Source organism: Crocuta crocuta, unplaced genomic scaffold, assembly GCF_008692635.1.
Source record: "Crocuta crocuta isolate KB4526 unplaced genomic scaffold, BGI_CrCroc_1.0 scaffold26, whole genome shotgun sequence".
Classification (NCBI taxonomy): Eukaryota; Metazoa; Chordata; class Mammalia; order Carnivora; family Hyaenidae; genus Crocuta; species Crocuta crocuta.
Genome location: NW_027532249.1, coordinates 13,072,834 through 13,096,739, shown reverse-complemented (window position 1 = coordinate 13,096,739; position 23,906 = coordinate 13,072,834). Strand labels below are relative to the sequence as shown.

Here is a 23,906-nt window from a genome sequence, read left to right as displayed (position 1 = left end):
CAAAATCTCCTTAGGCCTTTAGTTATGTAAAATATCGTCCACACTATTTTTTACCAACAAAAAATTAGGTTATGAAATATATTTTGGCAGCAGAGGGATTTTACTTGTTCCAGATCTGTCTAAAAACTGTCTTGCAACTAGCCAGAGTAACATTTTTCCTCTTTCCTTTTTTCTCTTCAGTGCTTCTAAGTATAGTGACAGGCGCATCAGGCTTTCCTAGTCTCAGCGCAAGCTCAGTGAAAATCTGGGAAATGTAAGTGGAAACATGAGAGACCGCTTTATTTGGCAGTGCTTTAAAAAAAAAAGGGGGAGGGGGGGCAGAACAAATGGCAAAGCCGTGTTTGGACCGCAGGATGAACAATCAATAGGCAGAAAGCAAGATAGAGGCTTCCTCAGCTTTTGGATCGACAATCGACAGCTGAGAGACTATTTTTTGCTATGGTTGACTAAATATGGTCAGGGAAGAGAGAGGCACAAGAGAGCCTGTTTGCCTGGGAGTGCATGTTTCAAATGCTTAGCTGCCTATAAAGCTGTAACAGTTTAGCCCGTGGCCACTGAGGGAAGAATATAAGTTAACCTCTGTAGTGACCATGTGGAAGTCCTGACCTTGCTTGCAGACTTGACCTCTGGATATGACAAGGTGGCTTCAATACAGATCTACCAATTAATCTTGGAAACTAAAAACCAAAAAACAACAACAACAAAAAAAATCAAACAAACAAAAAACTTCACAGCAAGAAAGATACAGAATATTTCCTGAGAAGTCAGAAGAACCCAATGTATTCTGGTGGGCAAAGGAAAATGGGGTGAATGGTTAGTTACTTCGGGGGAGTGAGGTGTGTTTTGGTTTTTGGGGTTTTTTTTTTGTTCTTTTTTAAATTATAAAATCAACTTCCTCTGCAACTTTCTCCCCTCTTCTGAAGCAGTTCATCTGAAAAATAAGCGAGGTTCATTTTCTTGGCCGTTATAGCAACCTTCCTTGGTTGCTTAACTTTCTGTACAGCAGATACAAGGTACTCCTATCTGTGCAATACTGGGAGTATGACATTGCAAATCAAATGGCCAATTGTGATTCAATTTTATTGCAGTTTTTTTTAAGGGAAAGGGAAAGGAGAGGGAAAAGACTGCTTATTTTTTTTGTTTGTTCACTTGTTTTTCAAATGTATCTTAAAAGGTGAGGTTCTGTATTCACTGATACGGCCCCCTTACTTCTCTCGGCTCATGAAAAGAAGTGCTGAATCAGCGATCAGAATGAAGGAACAATCAAGATGAGATGGCTGCTGCTGCTGTGACTCTTCAGGTCACCATCTCTTTTCCTCCTGCAAATGCTGCATGGCACTAAGCTTACCAGGTAACACAGCACGACGAGGCCTGCACTTTTAAGGATGCTTATGACTTTCTGCATGCTTACCTATTACTGGCTCAATGCACGGTTCTATTGTTAAATTCTATCTGGGCATTGCCTAACTTCACAGTTAAAGTAGACAGCTTATGTAGTGTAAAAAGGAATGCTGTTCAAATATCTTGACAGATAATTCTTGATCTCAAAAATGCACAAATCCATTACTGTCACCTACATTACTAAAGACTGAGTCTTTCTTGTTTCAGATTAAATGATGATTTTGCATCCTTAGTAAATTGCATCATGCTTGCAAAGTAGGCTGCCTTTACTATTACCTGTGTATTTCAAGGTTTAGTCAACTAAGATATCTGGAGATTTGGTAGATCACAAAATACTTTTTAATGCTCGTGTTGGGTTGGTCACAAAAATAAGTCAGACCGTGCATGGTAAACTCTCCTGATGCACTGCTGAAACGGCTGTGGAGCGGGGCCGTCTACTGCTGCGTTCTGACTTGCTCTCCAGGAGCTGCACTCGCTCTCTGTCGCAGGCTGCAGAAATTCTGCTTTCCCTGCCTTCTCCAAATATGAACACTTTTATGGTGTTCTTTTAAACTGACCTTTTAATACCAAAATAATTATAGGCAACTCACCAACTATAATGTCTTTTTAAGCTAAATGATCAAGCTCAAACCCAAGTGCTCATAGGCTAACACCTTTCAGTTCTTTTAAGTGAGACTTTAGAAAAGTTGACTGTTCTGGTAGTTTTCCTTTATATTAAAAAAACTGAAGAATCAAAAGAACTGAACTCATCAAAATTAGGTATTTATACATCTATTCAAATGGCTATTCGACTCAAAGCACCAAAATGCAAAATTCAGGTGAGTAACTAATAAAGACAAAGGAACGACAAAGAAGTTTTCAAATAATCATGAATTCTTATCTGTGACCTTATTAAAAAAAAAACTAACAAAAAATTCATCACCTTTAAAAATGTAGTTCACTCACACTCTATAAAGTTCTAGTTTTTTCCCTATTCTTTCAACTTTTGAGAAAAAAATACTAATTGGTTAACTGGTTAAGTTTTCAATAGTATCTAATTTGTAATATCTAGTTTGTAAAAAGAATTTGCACTGAATTCATTACTATCTACTTGTAGGATCTAGAAGCAAACTGCAAAGTAAGAAGAATTCGCTCTGAAGACTGAAGAAACACTAGGCTGATCTTCCCAATTCCTGAAATATACTCTATAAAAACTCCACTGATTCTATGAATCTCTTGCAAAAACAACCAGACCAGGACAAAGTTCAACAGATAACTGGTTAGTGTTTAGAAGTGTCTATGTCTACCAAGAACAAGGAACCATAAATGGCACTAATGCTATGATTCAGGTAAATCTGTTATAGTCTTTGATGGTCTCTGCAAATGATCTACCATTGCTCTCTATCAGTAAGCTCAATGTTTTACTAACAAATGGGAAAATAAAACATTTCATGTTTTTACAGCTAACAACTTAGTAAAACCTACTCAGAGTACATACTTCTTTATGTACCCATATGAACATACAATGCTATGGAATGTAAAGAAGTATGTATTTTTGGTAGGCAATAAACTGCCAAGAGGGAACTAAACTGCAGCTAAAAGAAGCCTTTGCTTTTTTCTATGTGAATGACCTTCATACAGTAAATTAACCTAGTATCAAAGAGATGACCTTTGGCAATACTAACATCATAAAGACGTACCTACTACTTTTAGATGGAAATGAAATGCTGCTAAGATTTCTATTTTGGAAGAAAAAAGAGTTTGAAGGAAATTTAAAATTATCATGTAACTCCTTTTAAATCTTTTAAGTTACTACCTTTTACATTTTTAAATTAAGTATGCATATGATTAAAATTTGAATACAGAAATATTATTAGCACAAATGAATGAGGGATACACATGACCCATTTCCTGTCTCCACAATTCGACCTTAATTGAAGTATATCACATCACAATACTAGGATCAACTGATTTGTTAAGAAAAACAAGAAAGGACAAAAGCTTACTCCATTACATTTCAACAACTGTTCTTCATATTTTGATAAATTTATAGTCTGCTAATATTAGAGGAATTTTTAAAGCTAGTTTTGTTATTTTAGGCTTTCTTTTTTGAAAGCTACCTAGTCATAATTCTAAAAGACTGTCTTTTAAGCAACACATTCTACTCTCAAAAAAAGAAGTAGTGGTGTTAATCACCAAATTAATCAGGTCCTTAACCCAGTCTTCACTTTAAATGCTAATTACTTAGAATAAATTAAAATATAAAGTTTGTGCAGGAAAAATGACAAATTCTGGGCCACAGCTGTAAGTTAACAGGGCAAATTGGTAATACATTGCCAAATATTAAAAAGAAATTAATTTATTATCTATACTATCCTTGAATTTGCTTTCTCCAAGGTGGGGGGGGGGGCACGTAAAATGAGAACACTATAGTTAAGAAATCAATTTACACAGACAAAATAATCATCTTTTTCTGGTACTATGGAACTGCAATTCAATTTTTACAAACATGATAGGCGCGCTATTTATAGTATGCTGGAGATACCAAAACACTTTTTTGTATCTTATACAAAATTTATTTTGTACAACTACTATTAAAATCATAAATAATATAAGCTGCTGGCAATACTTTATAAACAGTACCTGTTTCGAGCTACAATGATAGACTTAGAAAAAAATACTCATACTTACATTCATGTATTCTGATTTCTTACTAAAAGTTATCATTCCAACTGCAATATTCAGACATGTATAAAAAGCAAAGTGATGTTTAAAATAAAAATTTTTACATGTCACAAGCTAAATAGAAATGGCTATTAGGTTAACTACAGTTAAAAGTGAAAATACATATCTCAAAACTACAGCTTCCTCTATAAAACTACTCAAACGGTATTACTATACTCATGTCTTATAATGAACAATTATATTCATTATTCTATTGGTATACAACTTTTTATTAATTATTTTGAAATAGCCCAGAGACTAAGACTCTCATTGCTATAATATTAAGACAACATGATCCTTAGGGAAAAAAAATAACAGCATCTGTTATTCATTTTAAAAAGTATGATTATATACTGATTCTAGTGCTTACAAGTTTAACTTAACATATCTAAAAGTATTTTCAATCACTCTAAAATGTCACATCCATCACTTAGATCAGCTGTTCATTTTTAACTGAGTACATAGTAAACTCTGGGCATCTGCTGACACTGGTGTAACTCAAACATTTCAACTGTCTCTCTGACAGGGATAACAGATGCTGACATTATCAAATGCCATGGCCTCTCCTTGCCCCGATATGGCCAGTATATGAAACTGCACTGCCATCCAAAAGCACACTTGAGCAACTGGATCTGCTAACCAGCTCCCATATAACCAGTAAAAATAGAAGCCAGTTTTATTGCTATCTTCAGCACTTAAGTCTAGGCAATTTAACACCTGTTTCGTTTCTATCAGAATAAATGGAAAGAATTGTAGTTACATTAATTTCACCAGCAGCATGATACTTACCAACCAACAGATGCAGAATATACTTAATATGAGAATTGTTTAACTATTGCCTGAATTAGTATTGACCTTCTCCCAGTTTAGTTCAAAACAGTAACTGTTTCTTTACTCTGCATTTCACTGAAAGTACTTAAATTACTTTATAGGCCAACTATAATTTCTCAAACTTTTACTTTTGAAGTATATTTCAGAAAATATCCCCTCCCTGATATTGAAATGCAACACTGAAATCACATCATAGCAAAAATCTGCTGTACTGACTTTTAAAGTATTATTTACATGGTAGATTTTAATACTCAAATTCACTGATTATAGCTATACACCAAAAGTCAATGTATTATTAAGCTGATAATGGAAGTAACTGGGCAATCTGTACCCAAAATGATGGAGAATTCAGTAGGGGAAACAGACTTGAAAAGGTTACATTACTAACCCATGATTAGTAACACTACATAAGCAAAAACAAAGAAAAAAGCTGGCATGCACAGTAGTACCTTTCAACACAAGTCCAAGCAATACAGTGAATACACATGTGATCTATTTATAAACCAAAGGGCAGAGGTACTTTCTTAAGGTCACTCATAATCCTCCACCCCCGCCCTGTCAGGAACTTGTTACTAGTCCTCAAGTATAATACTAAATAAAGTAGCCACAGTAGAAAGGTATGTATGACTTTAGTGCTCTTCCCTGTTAGCTTACTCACTTGGTTCAGTGCCTACAGATAAAATAGAAAATAGTATTCTGAAATACATCAAGGTCTATTTGTTCCTTTAAATGCTGTCGGTTTTAAAAACAGGTTGTTGTCTACATTTAAGAATTACACAAAGGTGTAATTCTGATAATGCATCAACAAAACATTAAAGGGCAAAGACTTCTGCTCCATTCAAGTAGAAAATAGTAGGAAAAATGCCTTCAAAATAGTAAAGTTGACACGCAATGACTGAAGTACTGATAGGAGAATCTCTAACATTTGTAGAATGTCCATAACCATAATTATACCAATAAAAAGCAGCTCAGCTGTTTTGTATCCCAAACTAGCAGCACTGCAATGCTTTGCTAGAGCTGGTAAAATGGAACCAAATCGCCTGTTCAATGGATTTGGTCCCCTTCAACCAGCTGTAGCTATGCATTGATTACTACAGGACAACCAAAGTTTTCGCTGATAAATATCAATCACATGTAAACTAATTTCAGCTTATTTAAATTATTCGGTTTATGGTTTCAATCAAATAATTTGTTATTGTTAACTGTCCTTGGAAGAACCATAGTGGTATAACAATGTTTATAAAATGTTTTATGAAAAATGTGCGGACAACTTAAGGATTGCAAATAAAATAATTTTCCTTATTGTCTCTCGGTGTTAAATTTCTTACCCTTCGGAAAAGAAACAGTAATGAAATGTAGCCTATGCTGCATAATAAAAGAAATGGAACTTCCTTCAAAGGAAGAAAAGAATTGGGAAGGTCACCCAAAACCTACCTGAAACCATACTGGGACACTACAGTGTGGTTCTCATGGATATGCACATATTATAAATTAAAGAAAATAGGACATTAAATATAAGAATACTCTAGAAATGTTGGGTCACTATCTTTCATAGGATTAGCATTTAATTTTACTTCTATTTACCGGAATATTGTTAGGTTAGGTGAAAAAGGAGATGATATTGCAGAATATCTTGTGCAGAGACTGAAACAGTATCTAACTCTCCCAACCCCAAAACAAAAGTTTTTAACCCTCAGAAAAGAAAGAAAATGCCAAGTATCATGTCTTTTAACTGTGTAGATATTTCAACTATCCATACTTGTCTCCTCGGTTGTAAAATGAAGACCTCTTCTAATAATAACATCCTATGATTCTCCTCACTCTGTCTTCTTGTCCCTCACAAAAAATAAACATACAAGTCTCTCTCAGTGGAGAGAAAAATCAAGGAAGAAAAAAATGACAAGTTATCCAACATCTATTTTTCTTATTGACTACAATATAACCATAGATAATGTAATGTCCCTTAATACATGGAAACAAGCATTTCAGTAATTAATGAAGGCCAAGTAGTAGTTTAAAAATCTACATGTTCACAATCCTCAAGAGACCACACTCCTCTATTTCAAAATGAAGATCATCACTTAAAAGAATAGAGGCAAAGGAAAGTGTGTGTAAATATATATATACAAATTTTATCACTTAATTCAAGTTACTATGCCTTCCCGCTCATATTAATCACATTTCAATTAGTCTTTTAAATATATTTATGTATTACAAGGCACACAGTGTTTGAGATTGGATGCACAGCACATATAAGACAATATGGACACAATGTACATAGTATCTCATTTAATAATACTCTCAGCTACTTTTTATATATAGCACCAAGCATGTTCAAAGTTTATAAGAAAATATTCAACACAAAGATATGGTTTGGATTATCAAATTATCAAATCTTCATATATCCAACATAGTCTCATTTACTAGACCTTATTTCAGAATTTAAAAAGTTAAATAAAGGCATCATAATATTCTAGAGGGAAAATTGTGAGTTGCTCATATACTCAGTAAGATTTAGTACGTACCTTTGTTGGAATAAACAGGTAAGTAAGAAATGCCTGTGAAATTATCTTAGCACTAACTTGAAAACACAAGATTATTACATCATGTGATCCATTCATATTTTACTGTTATTTTTCACACTCAATTTATATTAAAGAAAAATGTGTAAGTAGCACTAGGTAAGGTACCTTCATAACACTATTAACAGTGCCTCCAAAATATCTGTCTGGTATCAGCACCTCCAAAACACCTGGCTGGTTTTTGGCCAGCTCTGCAAAGAATATTGCTAATTTATTTTCATGCCTAAGAAGGAGCTCTAAAAATTTAAAGGCAGCTAAAATTGCAACACCTTCACAGAAAGTACCTATGTAATGTGCTAATTAATACTAAGAAGAAATTTCATTTTCAACAACAGAAATAATTTCTGCTGTTCATTTAAATCTGAAATTTCACCTGTATATAATATGGCTAAACTCTCCATCTCTATAAAAATAAAAAACACAGCACTGTTTAATCTCAATTAAGATTCCTGAATTTTAAAAAATACTATATTAAGACACATTGTAACTGCTATTCTACACTGCTCCATTCTAATTTTTAAATTTTATAAACCAGGACACTGATATACTCAGTGTCTCAGAGTAAAAACTTATATGGTCTCCCTCAATTCTGAAAGAAAAGAAATGGCTTTATAGCTCTCTCTTAATGTCTTTATTTCAGTTACTGTCATATCATGAGGAAACATCAAGATTAGCTTTAAAATCTAGAATCTATATTGATCTGGAACTTTGAAATCCAGATTTCAAGGTGTATTCTCCAAAATATATGACATCTAGACATATTTTTGATAACCAGGAAAGTCACATTTATTTAAAAAAAAAGCACAACCAATAATTAACTCTACTGTGGTATTAGCTTATTGCTGAAAAATTATTACTGCTTATTAAAGGCAAAGCTAAGGAATAGAATGCTACTTAAATCCCACATGTATATACATGCACATAAAAAATTCTGGAAACTTTTCCAAATTACTAACCATAATAAATTGACATAATTATTTGTGCTGATATTTACATTCACAATGATGTAAATAACTGACTGTAGAAATAATATAAACATTCTAATAAAAGAAAAACCTCAAATTAGCTAAGACTTTACTAAAGTACCATCAACTGCAATTAAAACTGACTATACTTAAAATCCAACAATTAAGCCAAGTATACAAAGAAGTGTAACTACAAAACAAAAATTGCAAAGAAAAAATATTATATAATTCAAGGTAAGAGATTCATTAAGTTATATAAATCATAAAACACAAAAATGGGGGGAAATGTTGACACATGCTAATCATATCTAATATTTTATTCAAAAATGCTAATTTCTGGGAATGATAATTTACTATTGTCTGGTGTCCTTAAATAAATTTAAGGCCAAAGACTTTTAAGATTTTTTTTAATGTTTATTTTGAGACAGAGATAGAACATGAGCGGTGCAGAGGCAGAGAGAGAGGGAGACACAGAATCTGAAGCAGGCTCCAGGCTCTGAGCTGTCAGCACAGAGCCTGATGTGGGGCTCGAACTCACAAACTGTGAGATCATGACCTGAGCCAAAGTCAGACACTTAACTGACTGAACCACCCATGCGCCTCAAGGCCAAAGACTTGTAAAAAAATTCTGAGTACACCAAAAATGGTTCATTCTGTCTTCTGACATTTATATAAATATAAAATTTATATTTTTGAAGAATAAAAAATTTGATATGAAGAATACCCTCAAAACAACCTCAATTTGCAATGTCAATCGATACTAAGTTGCGTCATCTTCTGATACTCTTCAATGTCCAAGCAAAATCATACTCTTTGGGGGGGCACCTGGGTGGCTCAGTCAGTTAAGGGTTCAACTCCTGATTTCAGCTCAGGTCACAATCTCACAGTCCTGAGATGGAGCCCTATGTGGGGCTCGGTGCTAGGCATTGAGCCTGCTTAAGATTCTCTCTCTCCATCTCCCACTCCCCATGACCACCCTTTAAAAAAAAGGAATCGTGCTCTTTATCCAGCAATCTAGAGTCACAACTGCATGAAATATCTTAAATAAACAGGAATAAAAAAAGTCATGTTGTTTTAACCAGAGCACCACTTTATTGCAAAATAAAAATGGCTTTTTCCCCTTTTTTAAAATGTCACCTGACACTAATTATTTGGTTGGAAGAGTCTCTGTTACAAATTTTCAGGAAAATTTTCAAAATTTATATAAGAATTAAAGACATGTTAAGTAGTATATGCTCTCCTCCTTGTATAGGCTTACTAGCATCATTAAATATACTACCCTACCCACAGTAAAGTGAAACAATTCAAAATATTTTAAAAATCACTCATTTCCTAAACACTTCAATCTTCAGTTTCTCTTAAACTTTATGATTAAATATGATAACCTAAATACCCTCAACTAAATCTTTTTAACCATTTTAATCTGAAATAATTGCTGTTTGACCCCTAACAGTTTCTCTACAGAATCTGTACCTAATCATATAACATCTTGTGATACCTAGCATTGTCCTGATTGTCAAATTAAGACTAACATTTATTAAGTCCCTAGCATAGTCAAAAGCATTGTGGGAGACACACAGATGAACAGGGTGCCCACAATTTAACAGAAAGAAATATAGAAATGCCACATTAATAGACATAAAGTGCAATAAAATAAGAACAAAGAACAAGTTAGTGCAGGGAAAATAATTTCAATGATGTGATCTAGGAGCTCTGAAGGAAAAGATGGTGAAGATCAAGATGGGGGACAAGGGCATTCTCACTAAGGGAAATGCTTAAATAAATGAAGTAGACAAACTATTTTCAAAAAATGGTATAGCATAATATAGCTGAAGGGCAAGGCAGAAAGAGGGATTTAGTTAGTGGGAAATGAAGGTAGAAAGACAGGCTTAGGACACATCACAAATGAGTGTAAAGGTCAAGTTCAAGGTATATAAATTTTATTCTATGTAAAATAGGAAGCAAATAAAGATTTGGGAACAGGGAAGAGAAGCCATTATATCTATGTCTTTAGAATGGTAAGTTGGTAATCAGATAAAAGTTCAATCAGAGATAAGACTGAAATCAGAGAGAACAATTAGAAAGCTACTGTAATAGTTTAAGTAAAAGTGGTGAGCACTTAATTAGATCAGCAACAATGAGAATAGGAAGAATGGAATAGATTGGAAAGCTTGGTAAAATAAATGGAATTTGAGAACTAATTGAAGTTGAGAATTAGTGAGAGTGTATCAAAGATAACCCTAAGCAAAGAGGCAGGAAGGGGAGTGATATATTAATACATTCTTAGTTAAATCATTCACTGTCCATGTGTTTCAGTCTTGCCTCACATACACACCCTAATAAAGAAAAAGTGATATAAGGTGGTTAAGAGCTATGATCATTAGGTCAGATTCCTGCTCAAATTCTAGCTACTCCATTGATCACTAGATCTTGAATAAGCAAATTCATCTCTTTATAAACTTAATATTCTTTATCTACAAAGAGAAGATATTAACACCTGTCTCAAAAAGCTGTTGAAAGGATTAAAGGAGATAATGCATGTAAATAAACCACTTAGTAGAGGCCTTGCCTGTGGTAAGTACTATCATCATCATCTTCTATTCAAAAGGCAGGAACATACCATTTTGTCACCTTCACAATGCCAAAGGTGCAAAGTGTTCAAATATTCGTAATTTGAAAAACAAATCAAAACATAATTTAAAATATGGTCATTTGTTTCATCCTACATTATATACCTCTTGTTAAGAGTACCAACGGGCAATAGCAGTAAAATCCATTTGTTCTCTGTGCTCACCCTCTAGTGGTGATCCTAAGAAGCCAAAAAATAACAAACAAAATCTAGAAGGAAACAATATAAAAATGCCATATGGAACCAGAGGATAAGAATTCATGGGGACGTAATATAGTTAGTAATTCTGTATTGTATATTACAATTTATATATATATACAATTTTGTATATTAGCAAAGTTGCTAAGTGAGTAAATCTTAAAAAAGTTCTTATCACAGGAAAATACATCTGTAACCATGTGTGGTAAAGGATATTAACCAGAACTATCATAATAATTTCATAATATATACATATATCAAATTATTAGATTGTACAACTGAAACTAAAAATGTTATATGTCAGTTATATCTCAATTTAAAAAAAGAATTTAGGATAGATTAAACTGTCAAAATAAACTTCAAAGTGAACAGCTCCCTTAGTCAAGAAATGCAGGCTTAATTCAACTATAAACAGAAAATCTTTAACACAGAATTTTCTAAAATGCTTCTTGAGGTTAAGTTGTTCCCAAAAATTTATTCATAGAAAGCATTTTCTTATTCTGTGAGACTCTGTAGATCCTTTAAGAGTTCTGTGAGTTCCCAGAAGTTTTTCTCAAACGATAAGCAGCAAATATTTTTTTCGGTAGACTCCCCATCACTATTGTTACAACAGCTGGGGAATATCCTCACCAGAAGCATATGTAATTATCTTATTACTATGGAATTAGGTACTTAACAGTTATCTAGCCACAAGTTAAAAGAAATGATTATGCAAATGGTGAGAGGGCACACTGAGAATGATTTTAAATTAGAGACATAAATCTCAAAATGGTATTAACTAAATCTTTAGATATAAGTATTCTTGATACTTTATATCCATACTTAATGTATATTTCAGTAACCATTTCATAATAATTGTATTAGTTTTTGTTTGTTTTTGGGGGGGTGCAAGTGAACAAGGGGCAGAGAGAAAAACAGAGAGAGAGAATCCCCCAAAGGGCAGAGGGGGAAGAGGGAGAGACAGAGACAGAGACAGAATGATTCAGGGCTCACCCGGGGCTCCCGTTTTTACCAAAAGCAGGGCTCAAGCTCACCTGATGTAGGACTCAACCTGACCAACTGTGAGATTATGATCTGAGCCAAAGTCAGATGCTTAATGGCTGAGCCACCCAGGCACCCACTTGTATTAGTTTAACAACCAAAATATAATATAAAACTATTAGTGAAGACATAATTTCTACAGACCTTAAAATGATTTGTCAAATACTAAAATAAGTCCTTATTTCCTCATCAGTATCAGAAAAAGAGAACTAGCACTATGAAAATATTTTTAAACTGCATATAAAACAGTAAAAGGTGAGCTCTTTACCTGGGATTTCCTCTTAGTGCAGCATGGTGTAGAGCATTAAATCCATTGTTGTTTGTAATGGTTACATCTGCTCCAGCTTCTAGAAGAACTGCCAGGATGTCATCACGTTTCTTACTTATTGCATCATGAAGAGGGGTATCACCTTCAGAATCCTTTTTTTTAAATTTAAAGAGACTTTCATTAGTTCTTGGACCAAACATCATATGTAATATTAATACATATACCAAACTACTAAACAGAAGCCAAATCTAAAAACCATCAATAAAACATCCTATGTTAAATTTTAAGATGCAGGCAAGAAATATTAGTCTCATTATATTAAATAAACTCATACTCAATCTAGATGGAAAATGTAATGAACACATAATCTACCAAAAAAAAGGAAATATAAAATTAAAAAGTACCTTCAAGTATGATTCAGCTAATTATAAAGTTTTTTCCTAACGGTTTTATTTATTTCTGGGAGAGAGAGAGACAGCATGAGCTGGGAAGGTCAGAGAGAGAGAGGGAGATACAGAATCCGAAGACAGGCTCCAGGCTCTGAGCTAGCTGTCAGCACATAGCCCGATGTGGGGCTCGAATTCACGGATCATGAGATCGTGACCTGGCTCAACCGACTGAGCCACCCAGGTGCCCCAGATTCAGCTAATTATAAAAAGTAATGAAGTGAAAAAGTTGCCCCCAAAATTAATTAGTTTAAAACAGCTGGTTATACCCATTCCTACCAGTAATTGTTATGCCTGAAACTTCAAAACAAACTCACACCAGTCTTGGTGTGCTATAGTATAGTCTTGTGCTATAGCAATAAATTAAAAATCAGTAGTTCTCAACCTTGGCTGCACATTTAGAATCTGTAGGGAATCTCTTAAAAAGATACCCAGGCTGTTCTCCAGACCAACTAAACCAGAATCTCTAGGAGTGAAACCCAACCATTAGTAGTTTTTCAGAGTATATTGTATAGTCATGGGTGAAAATCATTAATCTAGATGTTTGCAAAGGGCAGAAAAGCAGTTAGTTAATCAAAATTGAAACAAATGTAAAATTTAGTGGTCTGTCTTCCTTTTTTTCAAGCTACTTTTTTCATTAATTAACTGACTTAGCAGTAAGTTATTATTCATTAACAGTTATCTGCATAAATGGGTAATTTAGACCTCATTCTTTTCATAGCTTCATAAATGTGAAATCATACCTATGGCATAAACCATGGTTGCTACATCCAGCCTGCCACCTGTTTTTGTAAATTGTTTTATTGGAACACAGCTACACACAGTCATTTATGTATTATCAATGGCTGCTGTGTTCACGCTATAATTGCAGCACTAGATAGTCATTATAGAAACTATAATGAAAGCCTAAATTATCATAAGGTCCTTATAGAAAAAATTGGACAATCCCAGGCATATACTCATGTACCCTCCTAACAGATTCCTAACCCAAGTTCAATCCAAGCATCCATTTTCTATCCTCCTTTCTCGTGACACTAAAAATCCCTATTTTTCAACTTCAGCTAGGCTCTTAACACGGTTGGAATAAGCTTCCACAGGCCCTGTTAAGTCATACCTTCTGGTCCCCACAATAGCTATTCCAAATGTTCATTGCTCTTCTCAGTTACCTTTTCTATGCCTACTACTATTGCCCATTCACTTTCAACAGATGACTTTCCCTCCCATTTCAGAACAAATAAAATCAATAAGTACAAGTTATCTTTCTATCAACAGATTAACACTTTCTAATTCTTCCCCCATCCTCCAATTCTGCCATCCACTTAGAGGGTCTAAGTTCCAAACCCTGTCAGTGCCAAAATGCTGTGCCTCAGATATATCAGTCTCTGAGAACCATCGAGCTGAACAAAATCTCCAATTCTTTCAGTTCTCAAACTTCCTGTTTTTCCTATTTATTTCTTCTCAGACATTTATCCAATCTAATCCATCTGGTTACTAAAACTGTGGACAGGACTCACCCACCTCTTAGGTGATTCTTGCCTCAAAAATTAGGTTCTACTGTAAATCAACCCTAAAGCCCTGTATATTTTCCAAAACAGAAAATCTTCCTCAGCTAACAAATAGACTAAGACTCTAAGATAAATTAAGCTACAATTAAAATAATTTAGATAGTTATAAAGTATCATGAAATGTAGCCTATTACACTTCCTTAAGCTACAAAAGCTCACTATCATGATCAATAAAATTAAATCAATTCATAATCTTTTATATTTGTAAGAAGACCCCATCTTCAACCTCCAACATAAAATCAATCTACTGACATTTTCTTTAAAAAGGCTTTTCTAAGAAGGAACAGCTGCCAATTTTATCACATTCTATGCCTTTGGTATCATATACTATGACCCATCATATACAAACTGGTAACAAAGGAATGCTTACCACAGAATTTAGTACTTCCCTTTAACAGAATCCTAGCAATGCCTACAGAATATTCTTCATTAAAGATTTTACCTGGAGACTAGGATGACAGCCAAAGTCCAATAAAGTCTTCACGACCTGAAGATGGCCCTTATTGACAGCAATATGAAGTGGTGTCTGTCGGCGCTTGTTGCGAGCATTCAAATCAGCACTGCCCCGGTGCAGGACTTCTATAACAGCACCTTCATCTCCAAAAGCTGCATGGTGAACAGCTCGATCTCCATCTTTATCCTGAACATCATCATTTAAATCTGAATTAGTGAGTGAATTATTTTAGAAATAAAAACTATACCTGAAGCTATAATAATTCATCAAGAACCAGATTAATGTGAGAAAAGGTTACACAGAACAGAGCCAATAAAATAACTAGAAATTTACTTGAACAGTGATTAACTCCAAAGAGAAATGATGAACCTGGATCAATACACTGTATCACATATATAGTGGACCAATACTTTTATCAGAAGTGGTTTGATCTTTCATTACTAAGTTAACAATAATGATGATATGCCAACATTAGGAAAATGTTAAATTATGAGACAACTATTTATAAACCTTTTTTCCATTTAAAAAATTTTAGAAAGCCTTTTAAAATGACATAAAAATTGTATAGGTACTAGTGGAACGATTTAAAAAAGAAGAAAGAATGCCAAATCGTGATCTCAACTAACTTTGAAAGAAATATATCAATATATTAACATTGGTTATCTCTGGCTAGTGAGAATACATTTTTCTGTATATTCAAGAACAGAAAAAATTTAAATACTACCTGAAAAGATAAAAATGAAACACAAATCAGCATAACTTGATATATCCAAAATCAAAAATTATTTCAGAAGAATCCAGTAGGTATGCCTTACCTTGTTTTTAAGTTTATTTATTTATTTGGGGCAGAGGAAGGCATGCATGAGCAGGGTAGGGGAAGAGAGAGAAGGAGGGAGAGAATCCCAAGCAGGCCCCACTCTATCAGCACAGCGTCCCACATGGGGCTCACTCTCATGAATGGCGAGATCATGACCTGAGTTGAAATCATGAGCTGATGCTTAACCAACTGAGCCATCTAGGCACCCCTAATGTTTTACCTTTTATAATAGGCATATTTCTTGAGATGAGAGGTAGAAAAAGACCCAACTACTGAATTTTTTCAAATATAGGAAACTACTTTTTAAAGGGGAAAAAATGTCCATACTGTACCATGAAGATAATATACACAGTTTACACTAAAAAGGAAGTCCCATTACTATGCTAGATGCAGATGGAGATATGTATTATAAGGATACTATCTTTATTTCAGACTACATCTCAAATTTTGACACCCAGAAGTAAGCATGCTCTAAGACCTTCTCCAAAGCAATGGTTCTCAACCCAGTCCTACCTCTTCATCAAGTCTAGTTTTAGCAAGTGGTTTGAAAATCCATATGGTATTTGGCATTATTTGAACTACTTTTCAAAGATTTAAATTAAAAACAAAACAACAGTTCATTCAAAACAGTTGCTGAATTCAAAACAGGTTTTAGCCTTAGAATATTTTTTGAGACAGAATTAAAGTCAAACCGCTGGTGTAGGGGTCCACAACAATTTGACATTCACCCTTGGAAATGTAGGAAACTATGACTCAGCAGTACTCCTACCTTACTAATATTCTAGCTAAGCCAAACTAGTTTTTGTTCAATGTCAACCTGGAGCATAAAGGAACTGGCAGGCTACCACATGAAAGATTTGATTCAACTCATGTGCCTCTGAGCATTGTATTTAAACAACCCAGGGAAACCAGCTTTTTACAAAAGAAAATTGAGTGTGTGTGTGTGTGTGTGTGTGTGTGTGTGTGTGTGACAGAGACAGAGACATGAATCTCTCTAGTAGCATTATGTTTCAGAATCTTAGATGTAGGCTCTTCCTACCCTGCAATTTATTTAGATTTATTTTTTGTTATAATTTTTAAGCCAATTTAAGTGGTTCTCCTTCTGTTAAAAATAACATCAATCCACTAACACTCACTGAATAAAAACAGGAACTATTTATGAAATGTACCAGATGTTTTTCGTTGTTAGAAAGCTGTTACTGAAACACTGTTACTCGGGTCAACACTTTACTTACATGAAAAAAAAACACTAAAAAATTAAAAATCTTAATATATATGTCAAAAGGAAATATACATAAGACAAACATTTTGGAAACTACATACAGTAGAAAACAATTATTTTGCTTTTTTCCAAATAAAAAACCTCAGCTGCACAAAAACTTTAATAGGTTTTGTTGCTGTCTTCTGAATCCATCTTAAGTATTTCAAATACACCTAATAGAAGCTCATTATTATGTCTCCCATACTGGCACCAAATGAGATGCTGAGGGACAGTATCACAGCTGATCTCAATAAGGTTATCTGAAAGGATTTGTGCAGGGACCTCAAATTAAATCTGATCTTGGGTCTTTCTACCCTCTTATTCCCCTTTCCTCTGATCTGCTCTCATTCCCTAGGTTAGCTGATGGAACCACAAACCATATGGTCAACAAAATCAGTATCTGTAAGTTATGCTCATCTACTTCTCCCTGACACACAAAATATACAAGCACAAAATTCTACGCTTGTTTTAATTTACATTCAGATCTCTTCTCTCTTCTCCAGTCCTACCACTAACTACTTTAGCTCTTGATTCTCAGTCACCTAACTTATTGCAACAGCTTACCCTGCCTCCACTGTATCTTACCCCAATCAATTCTTCTCTCTCTCAAACACACACACACACACACACACACACACACTTCCCTCTGTAAAGTACAAAATCTATGTTTAAAACTCTAATGTAACCCTACCATATAAATAACAAACGTGTTTTAAAACCTACTTCTGTGGACCATATCATACTCCTCTGCTGCCATCATTGCCTCACATATAAAACTCTAACTTACCAACTTATTTGACCCCCTATATTCATATACTTCACTCCAGACTTCAGTGCTCTGATTCATCACCTTGTTGGCTTGAGAACAGGTATCCTTTACAATTCAGCTCAGGCAACCTCTCCCTCTCCTATGAAACTTTCCCTCTCACAAAATCTTATTATCATTATAGGTAGTAAAATTATTTGTTTCCAAGTAAGTCATTTTTTAAAATGGTTATTTATTTTTATTTTTGACACAGAGAGAGAGAGAGAGAAAGTCCAAGTGGGGCAGGAGCAGACAGAATCCCAAGCAGGTTCTGTGCTGCCAGTGTAGACCCTAATGCTGGGCTTGAACCCACAAACAGTGAGATCATGATCTGAGCAGAAACCAGAAGTTGGTGCTTAACCAACTGAACCACTCAGGCCCCTTTCAAGTACATCATTTTTATTTGTGAGGTTTTTTTGGGGCTACAACTGTATCTTTGCCATCTTTATTCCCAGGATGAACCACATTTTTACTGTGGCAAAATACATGTAACATAAAATTTATCATCGTAACCATTTCTAAGTTCAGTGATATTAAAAATATTCATATTGTTATGCACCTATCACCACCATCCATCTCCAGAACGCTTCATCTTGTAAAACTAAAACTACACCTTTTACACTTGGAAACCATCATTCTACTTTCTGTCTCTATGATTTTGACTAGTCTAGGTACTTCACATTTGGATTTTTGCAATTGTCTTATTTCATTTAGCATCATGTCTTCAAGGTTCATCTACACTGTAGCAGGAGTCAGAATTACCTTTCTAAGTAAATAATACTCCATTTTATGTATATACTACATTTTGTTTAGCCATTCATAAATCAAGAATACTTAGGTTGCTTCCTATTTTTAGCTACTGTGAATAATGGTATGAACATGGATATAAAAATCTCTTTAGGACAATACATTCAATTCTTGTGGGTATATTCCTAGAAACTGAATTGTTGGATCATATGGTAATTCTATTTTTAACAAATCACCATACTATTTTCCACAGCAGCCATACAATTTCACATCCTCACCAACAGCCCCAAAGGGTTCCAATTTCTTCCCATCCTCACTTATTTTCTGTTTGGCTTTTTTTTTTTTTTTAGTAGCCATCTGACTAGGTGTAAGGTAGTATCTCATTACAGTTTTGATTTACATTTCCCTAATGATTTGTGATGTTCAGCATCTTTTCAAGTGCTTATGAGCCATCCATATATATTCCTTGGAGAAATGTCTATTCAAGTCCTTTTGCCCAGTTTTGAATCAAGTTTTGTTATTGTTAAGTTTTAAGTATTCTCCATACATCTGGATATCAACCCATTATCAGACAATTTGCCAGTACTGTCCCATATTCTGTAGGTTGCCTTTTCATGATTATTAGTGTCCTCTGGTGCACAGAATTTTTCAATTTTCATGAAGTCCAATTTGCCTATTTCTTCTTTTGTTACATGTACCAACAAATCATTGCCAAATCCAATGTTATGAGCTTTGCCCTGTTTTCTTCTATGAGTTTTATACTTTTAAGTTTTGCATTTAGGTCTTTGACCTACTGAGTTAATATCTGTAGATGGTAAGATAAGGGTCCACCTTCATTCTTTTGTACATAGATATAACCTGTTTACCCAGCACCATTTGCTGAAAAGACTGTCCTTTTCTCACTGAATACCACTGGCACCCTTGTCAAAAATTATTTGACCATGCATGCAAGGATTACTGGACTCTTTATTCTGTTCCATTTGGGTTATATATCTGTCTTCATGCCAGTACCAAACAGTTTTGATTATTGTACCTTTGTAGTAAATTTTGAAATCAGGAAAAATGAGTCTTCCAGATTTTTTATTCCTTTTCAAGATGGGTTTGGCTATCTCGGGGTATCTTGAGATGACATACTGATCTATAGAATGGATTTTTCCATTTCTACCAGAAACAAAAAAAAATCACTGCTATTCTGACAAGGTTCGTACTGAATCTGTGGATTGGTTTGGACAGTACTGACATCATAATACAAATTCTTCCAATCCATGAACATGAAATATGTTTCTATTTGCCTAAGTCTTCTTTAATTTCTTTCAGCGGTATTTTGTAGTTTTCATTGCATTTCATTTCTTTGGTTACATTAATTCCTAATTGTTTTTGATGCTATTGTAAATGGAGTTGTTTTCTTAATATCCTCTACTGATTGTTGCTGGTCGGTGTAACAGAAATGCAACTAGCTTTTGTATGTTGACTTTGTATCCTGCTATTTTGCTGAATATCTTAATTAGTTCTACAAGTTTTCTGTGTGGAACTTTAAAGTTTTCTACATATAAGGATCACATAATCTGCAGAGATAATTTTACTTCTTCCTTTCCAATATGGATGACTTTTACTTCTTTTTCATGCCAATTACTCTGGCTAGGACTTCCAGTAACATGTTGAATATGAGTGGAAAAGCAAGCATCCTTACCATTTTCCTAATCCTAGAGGACAAGTTTTCAGTTTTTCATATATGGCTTTTATTATGTCAAGGTAGTTTCCTTCTATTCCTAGTTTTCTGGGGTTTTTTAAAATCATAAAAGGGTACTGAATTTAATCAAATGTTTCTACACCAACTGAGATGGTCACATTGCTTTCTCCCTTCATTTTGTTAATGTAATGCTATCACATTGATCAATTTTTGTATGCTAAACCATTCTTTGGTCCAAGAATAAATTCCACTTGATCACAGTGTATAATCCTTTTAATATGCTGAATCTGGTTTGTTAGTATTTTGTTGAGGAATTTTATATCATTCTTCACAGGGGACATTGGTTTGTAGTTTTCTTATAATATCTTGGTCTGGCTATGACATCAGGGTAAAGCTGGCTTCATAGAATGAGTTACGAAGTGTTCTCTCCTCTTTGATATTTTTGAAAAATCTGAGAACAACTGGTCTTAGCTCTTTAAATGTTTGGTAGAGTTCACCAATGAATCAATCAGATCCAGGGCCTTTCTTTGTCAGGAGATTTTTTTTTTTATTACTGATTCAATCTTCTTACTAGCTATAGGTCTATTCAGATTTCCTATATATTCATGATTCTGTTTTAGCAGGTTTGTGTTTCTAGTAGGTATTTTTCCAGTTCATCTAGGTTATCCCATTTGTTGACACGCAACTCTTTACTCATTTATAAACCTTTCCATTTCTGTAGAATTGGTAATGTCCCCACTTTAATTTCTTCTTTTAATAATCTGAGTCTTTTTTTTTTAATGTTTATTTAAGAGTGCATACACAAGCAGGGGAGGGTCAGAGAGAGAGGGGGAGAAAGAGAATCCTAAGCAGGCTCCACGCTGCCAGCACAGAGCTGAATGTGGGGCTCAATTTCACAACTCTGAGATCATGACCTGAGCTGAAATTGAGAGTCAGACACTTAACAGATACCCAGGCTCCCTGATCTTTTTTTTTTTTTTCTTTTGGGGTACCTGGGTGGATTAGTCAGTTAAGTGTCCAATTTCGGCTCAGGTCATGATCTCACAGTTCGTGGGTTCGAGCCCCCGCGTCAGGCTCCATGCTGGCAGCTAGCTCGGAGCCTGAAGCCTGCTTCGGATTCTGTGTCTCCCTCTCTCTCTGACTCTCCCCTGCTCACGCTGTCTCCCTCTCTCTCAGAAATAAACATTAAAAAATTTTTAAAATAAATGAACATTGAAAAAATAAAAATAAATAAAAAATTAAAATAAAAAACTGTTAATTATTATTGCTTTTACATTGGGTAATGGTATAATCAAGTTTAAAAAATCTAGATCTGTTTTAATATAATTCAGTTGAGGGAGCAGAGAGGGGGAGAGTACAGATAAATCAAAACTGGTTGTGAAAAATAACTGAAGTCACGTAATGGATTCATTATATTATTCTTTTATAAATATTTAAAATTTTCAATAAAAAAATTAATAATGACAAATGATGAATCACAAATTTAAGTGCATTTGTACAATAAACTATTTTCTCCATCTTTTAAACCAGGGTTTCTCAATTTTGGCCCTATTTACATTTGGGGCCAGACAGTTCTTTGTTGTGGAGGCTGTCCTGTGTACTATAGGATATTCAGTAGCATCCTTAGTTTCTACCCACTAGATGCCAGTAGTACCCCAACCACCACACACACCTCTACCAGTTGTGACAATCAAAAATGTTCCCAGACATTTCCAAATGTCCCCCATGGGACACAAATGCCTCCAGTTGAGAACCGCTGTTCTTAAAGAAAAAAAAAAATTATACTGCTGTTTCTAATAGATTTTTGCATTCTTTCTAGAATGTGACTTTGAGGATGTTTTGTTTTAGTCTTAGGCTATGAACTGGTATTTATATTTTAACCCAATTTTTAAATTTGGTTTTTGTTTGCAATTGGAAAACTGATATGAATTCAATCTGATGTGTAAATAGTCTTTTCTCACACTATTTCTACAAATTACATCTGCCTGCAATGGTTTTTAAAACAGAACATGCACAGAATGGAAATTCAAATGAGGAGGTATGGTAGAAGTCCACATGTATCCCACTAATCTGGTGACATGGTTTTCAAACTCTCTCAAAGAAATTATTTGTAAATTTTTAGCTTACTGAGCCACACTCTGACTCCAATCTCACCAGGTTTACAGTATTAACTAACCATTTGTTTTGTATTTGAGTTCAATTGAGGAACAGTGCAAAGTTTGTTCCCAATCCCACAGCTGCACCTCCCTTGTGCACAACCTCTAAGTGAACAAGAAGCCTTTAGAAACACAAATGGCTAGATAGTCCTGTGTTGTTAGGTTTATTATTAAATTCTGAATCAGAGAGTACATTTTATAACAAAAGAGGTAAAAAATTTGGTTTTGGGCCTCTTGCTTATTATTATAATCAGAAGAGCTTTGGTTTCTTAGTAGTTGTTGCCATTGTAGTTTCTGGATTCCTTAAATAAAAAAATGGGATATTCAACTCAGGGAATTTCATTCTATTTCCCCAAGACAGACTAAAACAATAACATAATACAGTATCTGTCTTCCAATTACAAAACACGACATTTAAACTCTCTCTTTCATTACCAAAAAACAAAAACAAAACAAAAACCTTGTAATACTGTGTTCCTAAATTCACAACCAAGAAAGAGGTGACTTAAAAATTGCTACTGTGAAAGCAAAATCAAACCATATAATCTCATTCATAAAAACATGATAATAATGAAACTATCATATACTTGATAAACATCTACATGCTAATTTAAAATTCAAGTTTTTTTTAGACAACAGAAAATTCCAACATCAAAAATCACATATTTACAACTATAACACCAATGATTCTTTATAGTAGCTGTCAACTGTCAAAAAAAGTAGCTGTCAAAATATTCAATCTGAGAAAAAAGCAAAAATAACTTAAGAGTTATTCTCTTTTCAAATATATATCTTTAAAATGTTTTAATTAGTAAATAGGCTGGTCTACTAATTTAGCCCTCAGAAATTCAAGTCCTTATTAAATAGCTTCCTTAAGTGGTAGTATCCTTTAGACAAATTACAACATTCTACCTAGTCTAAATTTGATAGAATTTTACTTATTCCTAAATAATCTTTCACTAAACTAAAAGAGATTTGATTTTAATATTTTTTCAATATTTAAGGTTATAGTTAACTATCCTTCACACCACATACAGATTCTCAATTAAAATTCCAATGATAGTAAAAAATACTCATTTCCCTTTTAAAAGAATATACTCTGAATTAAATTAAGCATATATATATACACACATATATAGTGATAAACATGCACTGTAAAATTTTCAAAGATCCACATTAAAGTCAAGAAAGAGTAAAACTAAACAAGTTCTGAATTACTGATTCTCTTATGAGAGGGAAAACAAAAAGTAAAGAAAGGCCTCTAAGGGTTACAGATCAGTAAAAATTTTTACTGTATAGATACATGATTTATATGTTGCCCTTCCCTCAACCTCCTCAGTATGATTC

At 34.0% G+C, this 23,906-nt stretch overlaps 1 protein-coding gene across 1 annotated transcript in view; it reads right to left on the bottom strand.

Annotated features, from left to right (window-relative positions):
- MIB1 (MIB E3 ubiquitin protein ligase 1) overlaps positions 1–23,906 on the bottom strand; it is a 123,931-nt gene that overhangs the window by 42,081 nt on the left and 57,944 nt on the right. The window contains exons 11-12 of the mRNA XM_077778057.1: positions 15,072–15,269; positions 12,619–12,770 (exon numbers count right to left, since the gene is read on the bottom strand). Of these exons, the coding sequence (XP_077634183.1) occupies positions 12,619–12,770; positions 15,072–15,269 (350 nt within the window). The remainder of the gene's footprint in view (positions 1–12,618; positions 12,771–15,071; positions 15,270–23,906) is intronic.